Here is a 20,581-nt window from a genome sequence, read left to right on the forward strand (position 1 = left end):
AAGAGCAGCAAACACGTGGGGATAACTTCCTACCCGTCTGTAGAGCCTCTTCCAGGTCTTGTATCTTCTCCCATCACCTGTGAAAGTAAGAGGATTGAAGTAGTTCTAGAAGGAAACTTGCCACCACCTCTAGTTTTTAGGAATAGGCAATTAAAGGTGTCCTTGTTGAATGCCCATATCCCATAAATAATTTCATCCAGGCCAAACATTTCCCTTCCAAATGCTGGCATTACGCTTACAATCATTCAATATTTATTTTTGCTAGGGTGGGGTTAGGTGATGGAAAGTTCACCAGTTTATCTCTCATGCTATAATGTTCAAAAACATTGAGGCTTTCCTGCATCTTCTCAATACCCTCGGTGACCACTGTCAACCCATGATTTATGGCAATACATTGGTTGATGACTCCTTCCCAGAATGAGCTACCTGGAAAAGGTGTATATAGCTATCTGCATAATCTGGGTTTCTGTCACCCCAAGCATTACTGTCCTATTGTACCATTTCTAACTGCTAAATTGCCATCATTGTTCCTTCTTGTTCTACTTCATTCATGGGACATGCGTGACCAGTTCCAGATGTGGAAAATAAATAGTTTGTCTTTGGCGCCAAGAAAGGGATGTTCCACTAAAACCTCAAAGATGTTAATTGAAGCTCACACCAAGGTTATTAGAATATATTTTAGTGACCTTGTGCTTCCACCACCTGTAAACAATAAATTTACTGAGTGGAGCTCCCAACTTGAGACAATAGGTTCAAAGATTGCATCAGATTTAATTTTTAATGAGTTAGTTTCCTCGATGATGCACATTTCTGTGCTCTTCCTATCCTGTGGGTTTTGTTAGTTTTTCTTAGTATCATTATAACTCAAGAAAGTTCAGTAGTCATGAACTTGTTGGTTCTCCTTACTTTCAGATCATGCAGTCATAAATGGCGTGGGATTTTTTTTTTGAGTAGCTTGTTACAGCAGTGGAAACATATGGCTCTGTTTCTACTGCTGCAACAAGCTTAAAAAAATCCCATACCATTTGGCAACCACAAAGCACCATTAGTACTATTCACCTTTGTTTCCTCCAACCCCTGACAAAACTAGGATTACGTCACTTATTAAATACCAGAGGTAATTTACAGTGGTTGATTAGCCTTCCAGCGTACAGATCTTTGAGATGTGGGAGGAAACTGGAACACCTAGAAGAAATATATGGAATTTCAAGGACCATGTGAATATTTCACTTTCTACCCAAGCAATGCTGGTGAAGCCTAGGTCACAGGGTCTGCGAGGCATCAGCTCTGCCAACTGAATCACTAAACCACAAGAGCTTTGGGTGTAAAACTGAAAATACTTGGTCAGGATACTCTGTAACCTTTTACTTGAAGTAAAATAAGGGTTATAAGGGTTCGAACCAGACTAGTTAAAAAGATCATTTAGAGCAGAGTTGCAGAGGATTTTTTTGGTGAATCAGTGGAATTAATTGACACAGATGGCTGTGGAACCCAAGTCATTGGGTATATTTAAAGCGAAGGTTGATTAGTTCTTGGTTAGTAAGGGCATCAAGGGTTACAGAGAGAAGGCAGGAGATTGGGGTTGAGAGGGAAAATAAATCGGCCACGATTGTATGGTGGAACATACTCATGGGCTGAATAGCTTCTGCACCTGTGTCTTACAGTCTGAGTAGGTAAGCAGAGGCTCTTGAGCTTTAAATGGTTATGCCTTTGGTTTTTCATCCTTACCTAACTGCAAAACATTTTAATTGCGATCAAAGATGGATAATGACATTATATACTGTTACCCATCTGCAGTGCAACTAAGCTGTCAACAAGGTATCACGTTTAAATAGGGATGTTCTTTCTCGGAACAAAATCATTAAAATAGAGTATTTATAATGAATTTTCTACAAATGCAAGTAGCTGTTGTAATCATATGCAATAAATGCTGCTGTTAAATAAGTGTTCTGGTGATTGTTAGGTGTAGGATTATGGGTACAGTTCTAACCTGTGCTAGGAGGTTCCTGAATTTGAGCTTTTGATTCTGTATGCTAATTTGTCAATTTATTTTTAATCCTGCTTCAAATAACCAATTTTCATTGCTATTAAAGAAAAAATATTTTTGTCAAGTAAAAATCATCTGAGAAACAAACGCTGACCTCTGTATTTTCATTTTTGTTTTCTCTGTAGAGGGTGAATTGACAGACACAGTCAGCAGCTGCCCTCGATCTGGAACCTCAGAGAGTTTGCCATTAAACAACAAACCAAACACAAAGAGCCCAACCCTCCGCTACAACCCTTTTAATGGTGAGAAAACAGAGTCTCCACATGCACCAGAAGGTAATGTGGTGCGAGACACTGAATCCAAGGGAGAAGAGAACACATCAGATATACAGGATGTCACCAAGAATACCACAGAACTTGAAGTAATCAGGTCAGTCATTAATGTTCAGGACCATAAAATGAGGTTACAGAGGATGGGTATTCCACAAAATACTAACTTTCAGTTTGATTCAAATTCCCAATAGAGATGGCAACTTACTTCCCCATCACTTTGTTTAGTTTGCCTCTTTGTTATTAGTTTTTCCTCGTTTGAGTGAAAAGCTTCTGGATTTGTTTCTTGAGTTTATAATCTATGCAGACATCCCAATTCCAAATTTTAAAATAAGCGCCTCAGCCGTTCTCCAGTGGATGTTGTGTTCTGGGGTATCATTTCAAAATAACTAAAATTGCTTTATTAATTAATCAGTGTTACAGTTTATTTGAAAATAAACATCCAGAGAATCTCAGTGCTATTTGTGTACAACTGGGTGGCACTCTTCTCATATAACATCCACTCAAATTCTTGACACACATTATTTTGTTGATTATGAAACATCCGTGATGCCATATAATTTATTTCTGTGATTCCTACACTACATCTGGAAGTGGTAACCTTATGAGTTTCTGTAGACTGCTTGGACCAGTTTGTATGGAACCGTTGCAAAATCACACAGTATAGAACTCAAAATTCAGGACATGCTAATAATCTTGATTGGGCAGTACCTTTTGTCGTATTGCTTTCTGGGGTTCCTGCAACAGTGTGTCTTCAGAATAAGATTAAGTTTGGTCTTTGAGGTCTTTAGTTTCAAATTTATACTCTCAACCCCTTAAATTATGGGACTATACTTTGTAGATAGAATTTCAAATTGAGCTGTGGGAGCATATACTATATTACCATGACAGCTGTCTACCCTTGGATATTCTTCCTATGTGGCTCTTTTTGTTCCAATTTCTGCACATAAATGGAAAGTTTTGCCAAAACATTTAACTGCACGATGTCACAATTTAGTGTGATCATTGTATCTAAGCACATATTTTCCTCTTGGTAGGAATACAAAAGATGATGCTGACTGCTTTTTGTTCTTCCTTTGGGGCCAAAGCATTAACTAGTGTCCTAGTTGGTTGCAGCCAGTCTGACTGACTAAAGGTGCAATTGGAAAGTTTCCCACGTGGGTTAGTAATTAGCACCTGCCCAAATGAGGTGAGAAACTGATATTAATTGTTTGTAATTTCAACTTCACAGATTGGCAAAGAAGAAGAGAACACCGAAAAAGAAGAGAGCGAAATCTGAGGAGCAAATGCATGAAGAAATACTGCAGTCAAAGGAAGAAGATGCCAAGACTGAGGAAGACTCTGATTTGAAAGCACAAGATGAACAAAGCACAAAATCAGAATTGCAGAAATCAACTGTAATTCCTGGAACTGAGGAGACCAACACTGAGGATATGGTGCTCCGAGTGACTCAACGGGAGTCTGATGCCGACGCTACCCAGCCAGGTTTACAGATACCGCAGATGAAGGACACGTCCATGAGCAGCGTCGGGCATCCTCTGAGCAAAGTAATGGAGCAGCTTAATGAAACAACTGGTGCCAGTGCTTGGATGCCAGATGATGGTCACCCTGAGCAGCCCTTTCGGACTTGTGCCCCGGGGAACGCCCCGGATGAGTCTCCACATAGCGAGTATAGTGAGCGGATGCCACCTGCCATGGAGTTCTACAGGTTTACCCTCGAGAGTCCAGGCGTTAGTGCAACAGGTAGCTGCAACGATGACCTTGCAGGGGATGGCCAACAAGAGAATGTTTTTAGTAGCCATGAAGCTGCTAGCACAGAAACGTGCAAAGAAGTCATCCCTGGCACAGTAGCGACACAAGGGATCACAGAGGAAGCTGATGCCCCAGTGAGTCAAGAGGCAGAAAGTACTGAGACTGTTTCGGTACCCAATAACCAGTCCGATAATATAAATGCCAAGGTGGGTGAGACTGATCTAGAACAGTTGGAAATTCAGACCTTGGCTTCTGAAAGTGAAGTGGAGAATGAGGCAGCTCAAAATAGTCCCTCAGAACTAACCCATCCAGCTGACTTCAGGTAAAGTGCAGTGGATTCTTTAAATGCTTCTGTGGTTAATTGTAAATGCAACTGCTTCATGAAAGTGTGAAAAAATATTAAATGTATTAATGGAATCAGACAGTATTAATTAACTTCTGTAACTCTGGAATAGTTGCACATTCCCTGAATTTGTGCTTCAAAATTCAAACATGGAGGTTATGAGAAACTGTGTTGCCCTTGATTTTGATCTTCATCAGGATCTTGGTTTAGATTGTGAATATTAAAATAGTGAACACATTTAAAAGTTAGTGTACTGAATGTTCAGAATGTAGTCCTGATCAGTCACAAAATGTCAAAGTCCTGACATCCATTAATAATTAGTTATTGTCACCTCATGAATTGATTCCTGCCAGTCTGTCCCTTATATTAATCAGGTGTGTATATTATTTGTACTATACGTATTGTTTGCGTGTATAGAGTAACCTTTTGTTCATCTCTGGTTGAGGGAGTGAATCAAATTATCATAGAGTTGAGATGTTTAAGTAGTGTGCTGTCCTTGTACTCAAGCATGTTCCATGGGTGAATCTTGTGTCTTTTCCTATGACTGGACTCCAGCTGGTCAGAATTTCTTAACACAACTTCAATAATAAATAGACAAGCTTTTTTTTCCCCTTCCAATTGCCTTCCCATCTCACCTGAAAGCACAAACTTTCTCTTCCTCAATGGATTGCAACCATTCTCAACAGTATTTTTGCCCATTTGCTTTTTCTTCCTATCCTAACCCTTTAAATTTAAAGATTTCTAAAAATATTCTTCTGAACTAGCTTTCTCTAACACAGATATCACTGTTCGGACCACTCATAGCTACATCATGCCCTTTCTTACCAGGCAACAAATGTCATCAGCCCATGATGACATCACTTTTTTTCCCCATTAAGATCAGCTTATTAATTTCTATAGATGGAGAGCATTCTAACTGACTGCATCTCTTTCTGGTATGGGAGGTGGGTGGGGGACTACTGCACAGGATCGAAATAAGCTGCAGAGAGTTGTAACTGCTCTTCAAGGAGCAATGCCTCAAAAAGGTGGCATCCATCATTTAGAACCCCCAGGACATGCTCTGTTCTCATTATTACCATCAGGAAAGAGGTACAGGAGCCTGAAGGCGCACACTCAACGGTTCAGGAACAGCTGCTTCCCCTCTGCCATCGATTCCTAAATGGGCATTGAACCCATGAACACTACCTCATGACTTTTTTTACTTTGCACTACTTATTTGATAATTTTTTTTTAGGCATCCATTAGTCTTGCGAGACCATGGATCTGCGCCTGGAAAGTCTTCACTCTCCAGGGCGCAGGCCTGGGCAAGGTTGTATGGAAGACGGCAGTTGCCCATGCTGCAAGTCTCCCCTCTCCATGACACCGATATTGTCCAAGGGAAGGGCGAGGGCTGATACAGCTTGGCACCGGTGTCGTCGCAGAGCAATGTGTGGTTAAGTGCCTTGCTCAAGGACACAACACGTGGCCTCGGCTAGGGCTCGAACTCACGACATTCAGGTCACTAGTCAAATGCCTTAACCACTTGGCCACGTGCCCACATGTATTTTATAATACTATTTTATATATATATACATAGTGTAACTCGTTCTTTTCCTCTATTATTAGTGTTGTATTGTACTGCTGTCGCAAAGACAACAAATTTCATAACGTGCCTCTGATATTAAACCTAATTCTGATGTATAGATTTGGAATGGACCAGAACAAACATTCAAGCTTGTGTTTGTTTTTTTTTCCTGAACAAGTGCATATCATATACCTCAAACAGGAGCTTCACAAGACTAATTCCTGATAATTCAGTGTTTGCCACTAGGATTGCATTTATATTTGAATTTTTATTCAAGTATTATTATCTACTCAGTAAATGTGCCTTTCTTGCTTGTTTCTAGACTAGCTTGACGTTAAGTTTTCCCTGAAATTCTGCAACATTCATTGACTTAGAAGGATTTTGTCTCCCAGTTTTTAATCACTCTATAAATGGATCTGAGTAGTTTTCATTTCAGTAAGTGTGAAACTGCCTGCAAAATAGCAGCTCAGACATGCTCTACAGTTTTGTTTTAACTTTTCTATCTTGTACAGTTTGTTCATTCAGCTTTTTCTGCTATTTCATTATATTCACAAATGCAAATTATTTGACTCTATATCTGTAATCCTCATAACTCTTCAGTGAAATTTTCCTGAATGTTCTTGATCAACTTGATATGACTTAAAGCTTTTGAGATTTTGTCAGAACTGGTGGCAGCGGTCAGATAATCCATGTTTTTCCCATTTTTCTTCAGGGTGGACAATAATCTGCTGCTTCTGCTGATGATTCATGTTTTCAGGGAGAATGAAGAGCAGCTCTATAAGGTAATGGGGTTGTGACTGGTCTATAAAATATATGCTTCAAGTATTTCAAAAAGATTTGGAGCACATTGCTCTGGTAAAATTTTCTGCAATAAAGATGAGGGAAGGACATTCTTCAGTACAGTTTGTGCTGCAATAACTAGAATAATTTCAATGATCTCTGCACATATACTGAGTTAGAAGGGTTACAATACCTGATAGTTTTGTTATCTCCTACGAGAAACTGGGTATATAGCAAAATGTGTGTGGATTTAGGCTCTTGCTCTGTTTTGTGGGTCCTTGCCATCCACTCTTAGATAAGATAGTTTCTTATGGCAGATATGAAAGGGAAACTGAATCATCTGGTTAGCATGTAAAAAGGCTATGCACCCCCTTTTAGCATGCCTTATTTTCCTAGATTAGCCTATCACAATGTGGAAATGATTAGTCACTGGGTCATATGTGGAGAAAGCTGGGTATAACAACATGAACAACTATTAAAACTGAACCAAGAAATTGGCACCAACAAAACTTGAGAATGGGGAATGGTGAAATATGAAAGCAAATCTAAATAGCCGGACCATAACCAATTCTCCAAACTAAAGAGGGAGGTAGAAGGAAATCTTGTTCAAGACCTTATCATTGGCATAATGGGACAAGTAAATGGTCTTCTGTGAAGAGTTCTGCAGTTTTGGAACTCCACTAATCCAGAGCTAAGGATGCAGGCAGTTAATTAAAATGTTGTTTTTATAGTACTGCTTTTTGTTTTTGGATGAACTATGCAATGCTACTCCCATTGCAGGTGGTCCTGGTTACAAATGACCTGACAATCTGTCTATACAAATTCTCCCATTCGCTTTTAAAGTATCTTTCACTAATAATAATAATAAAATGCTTCAAATCATTAATGAGTGGATGGATTCATTTTCCATCAGTTTAATTATGGGTAGCATTAAGGTGATTATTCAATTAAATTGACTGAATTATAGCAAGTATACGTAGAGTGATTATGATATAGCTTACAATAGAAAACAGATGCATTTATTAGGAACTCTTACATTCCCCTCTGTTCTTGTCTCTACCAATTTCTCCTCTTAGATGATGCAGATGTGGACAGGTCATATGGAGGGGAACCTACAGTTGCTGTATATTCTGTTGACAGATTGTTATATCTACCTGCTGAGAAAAGGTAAATATCTAATTTGGACTGGTGCATCGAGTGAATTAATATTCTTAAAGGCCACATCACACATTTAAATTGTTGCAGGGACCAGGTTACATAGCTTGAGGAGATTTGATGTGTCACCAAATCTCTAGCAAATTTATACTGATGTACAGTAGAGCATTCTGACTGGTTGCATCACTGCCTGGTATGGATGATCTGATGTGCAGGATTGAAAGAGGCTGCAGAGGTGGGCACAATCCTTCCCACCATTGAGAACATCTTGAAAAGGTGGTATCTCCAGTAGGTGGCATCCATCAAGATGCCCCACCACCCAGAACATGCCCTTTTCTCATTGTTATCACTAGTTAGAAGTTAAAGGAACTTGAAAATCCATACTTAACATTTTAGAAAGTTTCTTCCCCTCTGCCATCAGATTCCTGAATAGTCCATGAACGCTACTGCACTATTCCTCTTGCACTATTTGTTCATTTTTACTGTAATTTATGGTCATTTTTGTCTTTTGCTGTACTGCTCACAACATGCAGTCTGTCAGTGAAAATAATTCTGATTCTGGGCTTCTGGTTTATAGTTGGTTCGTAACCAGTATTTTCCAGAGTACATTGTGTACATGTTCCATTACTTTTCCATCTTAAAGCCAAATGTTAGGGGGTTTGGTCATAATCACGTTATCTTAATTATGCAACTAATAGATTTGGTCACAGTTCCACTTCCAGTATTTTTCACAATTGCGCAACTGGAATGTATAGTTGGTTTAATTTTCTGCATAAATTGTAACTATTTTCTCAGTCCAGAATTTTAATATTTTAATAAGACCAGAAGAAGAAAAGATATGAACTGACATAAAGTTGAGAAAATGCAGCTCTGAGTACGCAACTCAAGGCTGAAGGTTCTGACAGAAGACCACTTACTAAGCAGTATGCTGATAGGAACTGATGTAATTAATATATACAAAGCAAAATTCACAGCTTTCAGTTCAGGAAAGGAGAGTGGAACAAATAAAATGAGTGTTTTCCTCAATGTCATGGAAATGGGAGCTACAACCTACATTAGAAGATTGGTACGAAATTATCTTGGAAATATTTAAAATGGAAAAGTTGACTTACTCCCTGAGAACTCAAAAAGAAAAATTTTATCAAATCTGGAATAAATGGATTGAATATATAACCCCAATGCGAGCAGACTTTAGATGACTCTCCTAATGATTTATACTGCTCTTCTCATCAACACAGTAATATTGCTAACGTAAGCACCCCTAGTCTAAATGTTTGTTTTTTTTTTGTTTTCTTTTGGAAAATAGAGAATTAACACAAGTAAAGGGAAAGATTTGGGAAAGGGATAAAAAAAATGAAAAAAATTAAGTAAATAGGTACATAGGGATTGGATAATTATGTCTGCGGGCAGGAGCAAGCATGAACAAATTAGGATATAAACACCTACAATGGTTGATACATAGGCTTATATACAACATTTTGGACCAGTGGAAATGGTCCAGAAGGGTTATATGGAAACTATTATTACCATTTTTCTTAACAACTAATTCCATTACTTAGCCTAATAGGTTAGATTTACCACAGTACATAATTATCTATTTAAATGTTTATTTTCCTTTTATATCATCTCAATGTGTACTTAAGAATGTATAAATAATTGTAGTTTTATACATATAAAAAAATGGAAAAGGTTATATGTGTGAAAAAAATACATGATATTTGTGAATTCCTTATCCAAATAAAAATAAAATGAAAAAAAAAGGAAATGGGAGCTGAATGTTCCACACTATTCAGATTCTGGTTCAGATGAAGTTTAATATTATACATACAGTAGATGTGTAATAGACAAGTTTTACAATGCAAGCCAAAGCATAGGTTGGAATGTAGTGCCAGTGTCTGACTCAGTCTTTTACTTTGTGTAGGAGCTGCAGACAAGCCCTATGCAGTGGAGGAAGCAGTATCCTACAATGAACTTGACTATATTTCGGTGAGCTGTGATTTTTGAAATGTGATTTTCTTCATCTGGAACCGATAAATCTGGTTGGACTAGCTTTTTACCGGGATGTTGTACCATCTCTTATTAGTTCTATTTCTGTAAAATAGGATAACAAGTATTTTCACTGCCTCTCCCTTTGCAAAATAAATAAAATATTGGTAATAGCATTGCCAGTAATAGGTAATTTTAAAATGACATTGTTAGGTTTGTAACATTAAGATTCATTAGCTCTTGGGAAATGAGAGAACAGCTTTAAGCATGATATTTATTTAATGTCTGATAACCAAAAGTAAACTGAACCGATATCATCCCGTGATTGTATACCATCCTCCTCAATCTAATTCACCCCTGTTGCCTGAGTATTGGTAATGTGCGGTATGTAGTACTGGATGGCTACTGCCACCTGTGAAATTAAACTAAATAGACTTAAGTGAAAAGGACAAACTAAGAAGTGGAGACATTGTAAAATTTTAAAACCAAAAATGCCACTTGTGGGGTGTTATAGTGTAACATAGCATCATCTTATTTGCAGTATAAAATTCTCTCACTTGGTAGGATAATTTACAATACTTGCTCTGACGTTGGTCATAATTTGCAGTCTTTCATTCATATGTTCTTTGTCAAAGGTGGGGCTTGGTCAACAGACTATTCAGCTTGTTTGCACTAATCGACGGAGGCAGTTCCTGCTAGACACAGCAGATGAATCTCTGACTGAGTAAGTTCAGATTGCGCCGATATTGGACGAGTAGTCGGTCGTTGCCTGGATGTTCCTCCTTCAACCCATGCCCATCTTGGAGACCTTTTAACAGTTGTCCACATTTGCATGGAAAGTTACTCCAGATGTTGAACCTTTTGACTCCTGCACTGGCTCTCTTTTTTTGAGTTTTAATGAAATTTTGAAGGTGCAGCTGTATTCAGTCATGTTCATTGGCTTTAAGTACATTGCCCCTCAGGTCTCATTCAGATCTCAGTTCAAAGTAAAATTCATTATCAGAATACATACTTGTCACCACATACACCCAGAGCAGCTTTTTCTGTGGGCATATTTACCAAATCTATAGAACGGTAACTAAACAGGATCAATGGACAACAAACTGCAAATGCAGGTACAGATAAATAGCAATAAATTATGAGCATGAAATAACAGAGAGTCCTTTAAGTGAGACCATCGGTTGTGGGAGCACCAGATGTAGAGTGAGTGTAGTTATTCCCTTTTGTTCAAGAGCCTGATGGTTGAGGGGTAGTAACTGTTCTTGAACCTGGTGGTGTGAGTCCTGAGGCTCCTGTACCACCTTCCTGATGGCAGCAGCAAGAAAGGAGTAACAGCTAATTTCACAAGTACTCATTCTTTTTACGTTGTATGTTTCTCTCCTCTGCAGAGTCTGTTGATTTATAGGTTCAAACAAAATATTTAATGTATCTGGATAAGGTGGTCATGTAACCAGATTTTTAAATAATACTTAAGTTGAAATTGTGTTTGTAAAAAAATAAATACTTTCTACCTACTCATTTTTCTCCACTGCAGTGTTAGTTTCTAATGTTAGCTGATCTTAACGAGAACCACAATAGGTGTGTTTCTGCCTCTTGAGCCAGTTCTAACACCTTACACAATCTACTGAAATCAATGCTAAACTTTTGTCTGTGTGGGTGGGGAGGGAGAAAAGGTTGGGAATCAGACTCAGTTGTGTTGTTGTCCATAACCATAAATAATAGATCTACTCAAGTCTAGGCTTGTACAGTCCACTTGATGGGAATCAGAAGGTAGTTGTACTAGTAATTAGTACAGCTGCAGTAATACTTTACATTAATAGGCCAAATCTTCAAGATGGGAGAAGGAATCTGAGGATAAAAGAATTAATTAAAGAAGCATATCAGTGGAGTGACTAAAATGTACTTGTCGTATTAAAGGTACGGTATGTATCTAGAACTTGGACTTTTCAAGTCAAAAGTTTATTTTGTCACTAGTTATCCAGTAATTTGTTTCTTATCTATAGATTTTTCCTCACTGCTTTGCGATCTGCTATGATTAAAGGCTGCAGGGAGCCTCCATATCCCAGTATCCTTATGGATGCCACCATGCAGAAACTGGCACTGACCAAATTTTTGGCCCAAGAATCAAGATGTGAGGTAATATGGTGATAGTGCTAGGTTTTTCTATGTGATTGTTAAGTTGGAAATGCATGTCCTCTGTTAAACCACGTGGTACATTGATGAGCACGGCTGGGCACATGAGCTGCACTGCGTTTCAAAGAGGTGAGGGTGGAGCAGTCCACAGGCGTCATTCTGTTTAGTCAAGGATGAAACACTAATCACTTGACCAACAAGCAACATGAGAGGAGGCGAGGTAAGAGAAATGAGGAACACTGTTGAGGAAACGAGATAGTCAAGAAGGATGGGATGTGTCAGTAAAGTATTCGTTTGGTATTAAAACATTGTATTCAATGTCCTGCCCTTTTTTTTAAGAAGAAATGACAGCAATGTTTTAATGAAAATTTTAAGATACTGAGTCTGAAATAAAACCAGAAAATACTGATTATCTGTCATCTATGGAAAGAGAAACAGAACTAATGTTTCTGTTCAAAGACTCTTCAAAACAAGGAAAGAGTAAAACAGGTTAGTTTTAAGTTGCTCATGGAGTGAGGAAGATACTGGGATAAGGTTAATATCTCAGATAGGGCGAAGTCGGGTTTCTGAGGGGATAAGCTATTGACGGAATAACATGGTTGAATGTGTTAATAAGGATAATTTCAGAGAAGTATAAACAAAAGTTGTGAAATGTTAAGGCAAAATACAAAACAACACAAATTCTGCAAAATGCAACTGTAGGTACTGCCTAAGCAGACCAGGTTTCGCTCATGGTTGAAGAAGAATTGAGTAGTTCTGCCATCTTCGTCAGGATTCCATCACACATTTCTTTCTCTCCACATTCCAGAAGGACATTTCAACTCCCAGTTTGGTCTTCTGTTTCCACCAAACACTTCTCGTCACATTTTCATATACAACCTCGGGCAATTCAACGCTTGCCTAGTCAGTACCTCTTCCCAGCATCTAGGGGCTGGAACAATTCTTTCAGCGGAAGCAATGGTTCAATTGCATTTCCAATCTAATGTGCTGTGTTTGGTGCTCAAAATATCTCTTCTACATTGGGGAAATCAGATGCAGATTAGTCACGTAATTTGTGGAACACCTGCATTTAGTCTGCAGGGACTGCCCTGATATCCCTGGCACCTTCCATTTTAATTATCTTTTCCACTCTCACCTCTGAGAAGTCTGTTATTAGCCTCCTGTACTATCGTAACAAGGTCCAATAGAAGCTTAGTGAATAAAACTTACATCTGGATGCACTGCAGTCTTCTGGGTTCAACAGCTTTTCAGCTAATTCTGTTACCAAGAAAGAAAGTAAGTTCTGCTCAGTGATCCCTCCAGTTCTGCATTTCCCATCCATTACAGTTATTTAGCTGCCTTCATCTCTCCGTTTCTGTTCATGATAGTTCTCTGTAGTTTTCCTTATTAACCCATTAAGCAGATTTCTTTCATCAAATCTTATCCCCGTGCAGCCCTGACCTCACCCTATCGGAGGTATTCTCTTCATCCTATCCATCTCTCTCTATCCTCTTTGCAAGTTATAACTTATTTATTTTCTCTCTTTCCCAGTTCTGACGCAGGCTCTTCCACGTGAAATGTTTGCTTCTTTTTCCACAGATGCTGCCTGATCTGCAGTGTGACTATTTTCTGTACTTGATCTTGATATCTTGATTTTGACAAGTCCATGGGACAATGGGGTGGGGGTGAAGAGGACGGAGTATGTATTTACTAGTTGGGGGGGGAACAGAAGATGATAGATGAAGTGGGGCAACTGGAGTTGAGGAAAAGGATTACTCAGCAGTATAATTTTCAAAAAGTTAAATGAAAATTACATTCATCATCATAACCTGTGTTCCAACAATGTTTCAGCTGCTGCTATACCTGATTCTGGTTAATGTGTTTGCAGGTATCTGACGTCACCATCCACCTCTACAGTTTGATTCACTGGGAGGATCCCATGGATGTAACAGCAGGGCCTCAGAAAAACCTCTACATGACTGTTGCAAATGCAGTTACAAAAGAAGGAATTCTATATTACAAGGCTGGTACCAGCTACCTGGGCGCTCCTATCTGGAAGCCCTCTTATGTAGTACTCAGGTGTGGCATTGTCAATTTTTCTTATAGCTGGGGGGGGAAGGGGGTGGTGTCTGTACACTTACATATGAAACAAGTTTTTTTTAATGTTTTCAGTGATAAATATTTACACTGCTGTATAAAAAACCATTGAATTTGAATGATTCTCACTGAAACTGGTTCTCAATGAAACATGCAAAATGCTGACAGTGGTTGATAGGCTGGCTGTAGCAAGGATGTCTTCCCCGATTGGGGGTGATTCCAGAACAGGGGTCACAGACTCTGGATAGACGGTGGGGCAAAGAAGAAAATAAATTTTCTGAGTCAATGGTGAACAGAAGTGGTGGAGGCCAAGCTAGCTGAATATATTTGAGGAGGAGATTGATTTCTAGTCACAAAGCATCAATTGGTGGGGGAGTCAGTAGGAATGTAGTACTAAGAATGAGGATCTGTATGATCATTCAGAAGAATGGAACAGATTTTAACTGAACTCCCTGTTCCTGCTCCTATTGGCGAGTTTCTATTTAAAATATGCCCAGGTTAAGAGTCTCGGCCCAAAATATCGACTGTACTCTTTTCCAGAGATGCTGCCTGGCCTGCTGAGATCCTCCAGCATTTTGTGTTTTGCTATTTTTTCTCTCCTCTGTTTCTGAAAGCAGTGTTGTTAGGTGTGAATATTTGACCGATCATCGCCATCATTATGTGCTTGGCAAGTCTTGACCACGATTGTTCTTGGTAAGTTTTTCTACGGAAGTGGTTTACCATTGCCACCTTCTGGGCAGTGCCTTGACCAGACGGCTAAAACAGCCATTATCAATACTCTTCAAAGACTGTCTGCCTGGCGTCAGTGGTCGCATCACCAAGATGCACCGGCTGCTCATACGACCATCCACCTCCTGCTCCCATGGCTTTGCATGATCAGGGGGCTAAGCAGGTGCTACACCTTGCCCAAGGGTGACCTGCAGGCTCACAGAGGGAAGGAGTACATTACACCTCTGGTAGAGACATATCTCCACCCAATTTGACCAGTACCCTTCCAAATAACTGTACTTACTGCAAAAGCCAAGGCAAGCAGTGCAAATATTTAAGTGTATATTTACCATTAGCTGTGAATTATTCTCTCCACACAATGAAGCACTGAGTACTCTAAGCTAATCTAGTATAAATCAGAATTAACTTTTATTTTATAATTTGTTATTGTGGCTATGGGTGATATTGGCAAGGCATCTGAAATAGAAATTGTTGTAGACTTTGAATTCAAGGGGACATAATTTTAAGGTGATTGGAGAAAAATATTGGGAGGGTTGTTGGCAGAGGTCATTTCTTCACACCCAGTGTGGTGGGTGCATGTAAAACTGCCAGGGGCAGTGGTAGAGGTCGACGTGTATGTTAGGGACATTTAAGGAACTCTTAGAAAGGCACATGGATGATAGAAAAATGGAGGGCTATGTAAGAGGGAAGGGCTCGGTTGATCCTAGAGTGGACTGTAAGGTCATCACGACAGTGTAGGGCCTGTAGTGTTACTATGTTCTTAATTCCTGTAGTCCTTGTAGTGTAAGACAGATAAGATTATTAAGGGATTGGACACGCTAGAGGCAGGAAACATGTTCCGGATGTTGGGGGGAGTCCAGAACCAGAGGCCACAATTTAAGAATAAGGGGTAGGCCATTTAGAACAGAATTGAGGAAAAACTTTTTCACCCAGAGTTGTGGATCTGTGGAGTGCTCTGCCTTAGAGGGCAGTGGAAGCCAATTCTCTGGATGCTTTCAAGAAAGAGTTAGATAGAGCTCTTAAAGATAGCGGAGTCAAGGGCCGTGGGGAGAAGGCAGGGACGGGGTGCTGATTGTGGATGATCAGCCATGATCACAGTGAATGGTGGTGCTGGCCCAAAGGGCTGAATGGCCTGCTCCTGCACCTATTGTCTATTGTAATGCTCCCACAATAGGGTCAAGTAGAGAATTTCAAATTTTTGACCAAATGTCTGATTTTTTTTTCTCTTCTGTGTCCCTTATGAAGTGTGAGTTGCTAGTCAATGGGATTCCAACATATTGTTGTTCTTATCAGTATTTTCCTCAAATGAGCCACTGAAGGTAGAGACCATTTTAAATCAATAGCCATTGTTGTTCTTGAGTCAGCGAATGTGCTGTACATTGTTATTCTGTCCTGCTGTTGCTCTTTACCAAAGCTGCACCTCAGTTGATTTCATCCTCATTTTCATATTATGTTGGCAGTGTTCAGCTGAGGTAAGCTGTTCCAAACCTCCACCTAAACCATTGCTTTATAATTTCACTAACTTACGGGGAAATTATAGATACTGTGACACAAAATGGTGTTGATACTAATTCAGACTCTTACCGTGGAAGTAAATATTTGTCTTTTAATTGGATGTCAGTTGAAATATTTTGTGTGAAGAGATTGGCTTGGGAGAGATGTTATAAGTGGCCCAACCCCAGCCAGTATTTGAATGAAGTAGTTTGCAGTCTGTGCTGTTACATTTATTAAGGCTTTCTTTTTATCTGCAGCAATGGCATCCTCTATCAGTATCCAGACAAGATAGATGTAATGCCACTCTTGTCAGTAAACTTGGCGTAAGTACATCTGTGGAAACATAGTTGTTTCCATTTGCCTGCTCTTTCCTTTCTCCCTCTCTTAACTTGTCTATTAATGCATCTGAGAGACCCAGTGCCACAGGCTGCCTTTGCCCACATTTCTAATCAACACAAATGAACCTAGTCTGATTATTAACATGTTATTTCATGATGTTAACGATCAGACTAATCCTGTCCTTGCTATCCTGCATTTGTATACTTTAGCAACAACTGATTTCTCAGCTCCAAAGCACCATTATTAACATTTTTGTGTATCATATTTCAAGCCTAGATTTGCAGAGTTCCACTGGGACGGTGCATTTGATGTCTGAATTACCGTGCTAATGTGTTTTTGTATATTATTGCAATATCTCTCTCAGTTGTGCTTAGCTGTTTTCACTGGGGTGGAACCCATTGGCTTCAGGTTAGAAGGTAAAGGATGAACAAGAATTTGAAACCCTGGGCTTCATAAAATCCTCTCAAGGGCATCTTTAAGCCCAGGAACTTTCTGTTTCATCAACAAGCCTAGTTGAAGAAAAGTTAACATTTGGTTTTGAATGCTTGATAGATGTAATTTATACAGACTTGCAGAAGCTATTGTCAAGATTCCCACTCGGTTGGTTGCTAACAAAAGCATGAAATGAAATAAAATCAGTGAATAATGAATTGAGTATAAGGTAGGCGGTAGAGTAGGAATGTAAATTTCTTCAGCAGTTGACTGCCCTAGTGGTGATCCTTAGGGTATCCATATTATGGTTACAATATTTTTACTATCTTTATGTTAACTTGATTGAAAGCGTGGGTATATCCAAGTTTGTTAATAACACTGAGTAGTACCACAAGTGATGTAGCTGGGAGCAAAAAGTTACATATGTGTTATGTATCATATGAAGAACTAGCTGATGGACTGCAGTGTAGAAAGATATAAAGTCACCAATTTAGAGGCTGAAAATAGAATAATATTTTCTGGCTAGCAGTAAATTAGATCTTATGGCAGGAGATGATGAAATAGAAAAAGATGACTGTAAATAAAACTAGCGAAGTATATTTAACAAGTAGAAAAATATGAAGAAGACTTTTATTTTGAAATGGAATCAAAGAAACAATGGGGCAGTATCAACCAGCTGGCGAGCTGTGTTCGTTTTGAGTAGTGCGTTTCAAATAGATGCACACTTGGCAATGTAGTCCAAATTCCCTGAACTTAAAGCAATTTCTTGTTAGAACTAAACTTGCTTACCGTTGAATACAGAAGAGTTCATTAATGTGTTTAAAATCATTATAGAGTATGTTAGAGTAGATAGGGAGAAATGATCACCTCCAGTTAGAATCCAGAACAAGAATGTATAATTTGTAATTAAAGCTGAGCTAAATTGAGATTCAGAAAGCACTTGATCACCTAAAGGACAGTGGAAGATTCTACACACAAACAAAAATGTGAAGAGCTGAGGCTTGATCAATTTGAATACTTCAGTACTGAAATTGCTGGATTTTATTGAGGTTGTGGAGCCAAGGTGCACACGAGCATGGTCAAGTGGAATGCTGAAGCTGATTGTACAATGTCAAAAGGCTTATGTGCACCTATTTCATTGTTTATGCTGTAGTGGAGAGCAGTGCGGAGGGTGCCGAAGGTCGAGCACTACAGAACGCCCCCACACATTCCAAGTGATTCTGACAGAACGGCTTGCTTTGGAACTCAGTGCTGAGAACGAGGAGGACATGGCCGACTGGATGCAGCACCTTTGCCAGGCAGTGTCCAAAGGGGTATGTGAACATGGAGCTGCAGTGCAATTACAGCTACAAGATGCATGCGTGCTTACAATTGAGTTGAATAAGAAGTTCCATTCTTCACTTTTCGTATTGCTTAGCTTAATCTTGTAGCAGTTTGATGCCTTTCTAAGTGATAGGGTTACATATTTTACCTGTAAATGGCCATGCCCCCTACTAACTAGATTCACTTTATATTTCTCCCTGATTTTATACTGAAGGCTGGGGTACATTCCATTGCAACTAGGCATTCTCCTATTTCTTACCCATATTCCTATTTATTTTTGATCCCTGATGATGATTGTTGGTATTTAGATACTGGGTCATCATTCCACAATGTTCATGCTCCTATCGCGGTGGAATTGCTGGATAATAATTCGGGACAGAACCTTAAACCTTGGCATTTGTGTTGGCTGAGATAGGGTTAATAAACACTGAGTTTGGTGTGGTGGGGTGAAGTCTGCAGATAATTTGTCCAGTTACCTTGGGACTTATGCAGGTAAGTTTCAGATATTTTGTTGTGACTTTCTTATATTGGTTAGCATCAAGAATTGCAGATGTGGCTCAATGGAAATAAAGCATGTAGCAAGGTAGGTTATAATTAATATCAAAAATTAGCTTGATCCCTAGTCAGGAGTTGCAAGCAAATAATTAGAATAAAATCCCTCAGCAGCCCATGTTCTCCATGTTTGAATTGCTACTAGGACTACTCAAAGACTAGTCATGTAACAACCATAAAATTGTCTCTTCAACCTATGTCCCCGATTGATTATAGACCAAACTAAGTATATTAGATGAAAACAACAGGAATTGTGCAGATGCTGGAAATTCAAGCAACACACATCAAAGTTGCTGGTGAATGCAGCAGGCCAGGCAGCATCTCTAGGAAGAGGTACAGTCGACGTCTCAGCCCGAGACCCTTCGTCCTGACGAAGGGTCTCGGCCTGAAACGTTGACTGTACCTCTTCCTAGAGATGCTGCCTGGCCTGCTGCGTTCACCAGCAACTTTGATGTATATATTAGATGAAAACTGTTTAGCTCTCACGTGAATGGTTTCGACAGTTGATCAGCTAACAGAAGCAAGTGTCGAATGCTCCCATTTCAAAAATGACGGAGCCCAGCTCAAGAATGTAAAGGGTACGCAGCTGGTAGAGGTGCCAAATGAATGATCCACCTTGAGCTCTGTTTAGAGACCGTCCTTTCATCGTGTGGTATGATGTTACAGAATGGCTTGTTGCTCTATGCCACTCATCTTAGCCAACATTTCTTGGAGCACTGTTTAAGCTCTTTCCATCTTCCAAAAGCATCTCCAGCTGTATTTATTTTGTTCATTCCATTGTAAAGGTGGTGAGGAATAGGCATTAAAGCCTGTTTCTGGTCAGCCACAGTCATATCGAATAACTTTTAAGATATCACTTCCACACTATTGACATTGAGTTCTTGAAGCATTCACCACCTGTGAAATTGTAGACGTAATCTTGACTTTTAATTTGAGATTGTCTTATATGCACAGCAGAATTAATTAGTCTTTTACTGTTTTAAGTATCTGCAACCCCACCAGTGTATAGGAAGCTGACTGCACATGCTGTAGTGAAAATGGGTCTGTGTGTCCAACAAGCAGTTGTGGGGTCACCAACACCATAATATGTTGATGCACAGAATTCATGACAAACTTCACCCTCGTGTATCAGAGAGGACTGAGTAATCAATCCTCTGCCATACAGGGATCAACCATTGTATCCTACATTGATGATTGTTTGCTGTTGGGCTAAAAATAGAAACATAAGTCTTTAGAATTTTCCTGTTGGTATTCTGTCTGTTCTAACGCATTAATTGTTTTGTTGTCAGATTGTACCCCAGGGTGTTGTACCCTCTCCATGCATCCCATGCTGCCTTGTTGTGACAGATAGAATGGTCCTTACATGTCATGAAGATGCTCAGACCAACTTCTTCCGGTTGTTGGGCAGCGCTGAGCTAATGAGTGTCAGTAGTGTATCCACTGCCCCGAGCAGGGAGTATTGTCTGATGGTAAGTAAGGCTCTACTGCTCTTTGGCTAATCTTTTTTGAACATTTCCCTTGGCAGATTATTTTTCAGTGTTGCTGAAATTGGTAAATGTTTTTGGTACCGTTGAGGAAGTTAGCAGCTGGAACTGTTTGTGGCTGGG

The 20,581-nt window shown here is 39.4% G+C and overlaps 1 protein-coding gene across 3 annotated transcripts in view; it reads left to right on the forward strand.

The window, feature by feature from the left end:
- plekhm2 (pleckstrin homology domain containing, family M (with RUN domain) member 2) overlaps window positions 1-20,581 on the forward strand; it is a 52,731-nt gene that overhangs the window by 23,502 nt on the left and 8,648 nt on the right. For all 3 annotated transcript variants that reach the window (XM_072245405.1, XM_072245406.1, XM_072245407.1), the window contains 11 exons: window positions 2,173-2,416; window positions 3,548-4,390; window positions 6,688-6,757; window positions 7,832-7,922; window positions 9,832-9,896; window positions 10,532-10,620; window positions 11,900-12,032; window positions 13,897-14,087; window positions 16,586-16,651; window positions 18,253-18,412; window positions 20,264-20,443. In XM_072245405.1, the coding sequence (XP_072101506.1) occupies window positions 2,173-2,416; window positions 3,548-4,390; window positions 6,688-6,757; window positions 7,832-7,922; window positions 9,832-9,896; window positions 10,532-10,620; window positions 11,900-12,032; window positions 13,897-14,087; window positions 16,586-16,651; window positions 18,253-18,412; window positions 20,264-20,443 (2,132 nt within the window). The remainder of the gene's footprint in view (window positions 1-2,172; window positions 2,417-3,547; window positions 4,391-6,687; window positions 6,758-7,831; window positions 7,923-9,831; window positions 9,897-10,531; window positions 10,621-11,899; window positions 12,033-13,896; window positions 14,088-16,585; window positions 16,652-18,252; window positions 18,413-20,263; window positions 20,444-20,581) is intronic.

Source organism: Mobula birostris, chromosome 27 (genome assembly GCF_030028105.1).
Source record: "Mobula birostris isolate sMobBir1 chromosome 27, sMobBir1.hap1, whole genome shotgun sequence".
Lineage (NCBI taxonomy): Eukaryota > Metazoa > Chordata > Chondrichthyes > Myliobatiformes > Myliobatidae > Mobula > Mobula birostris.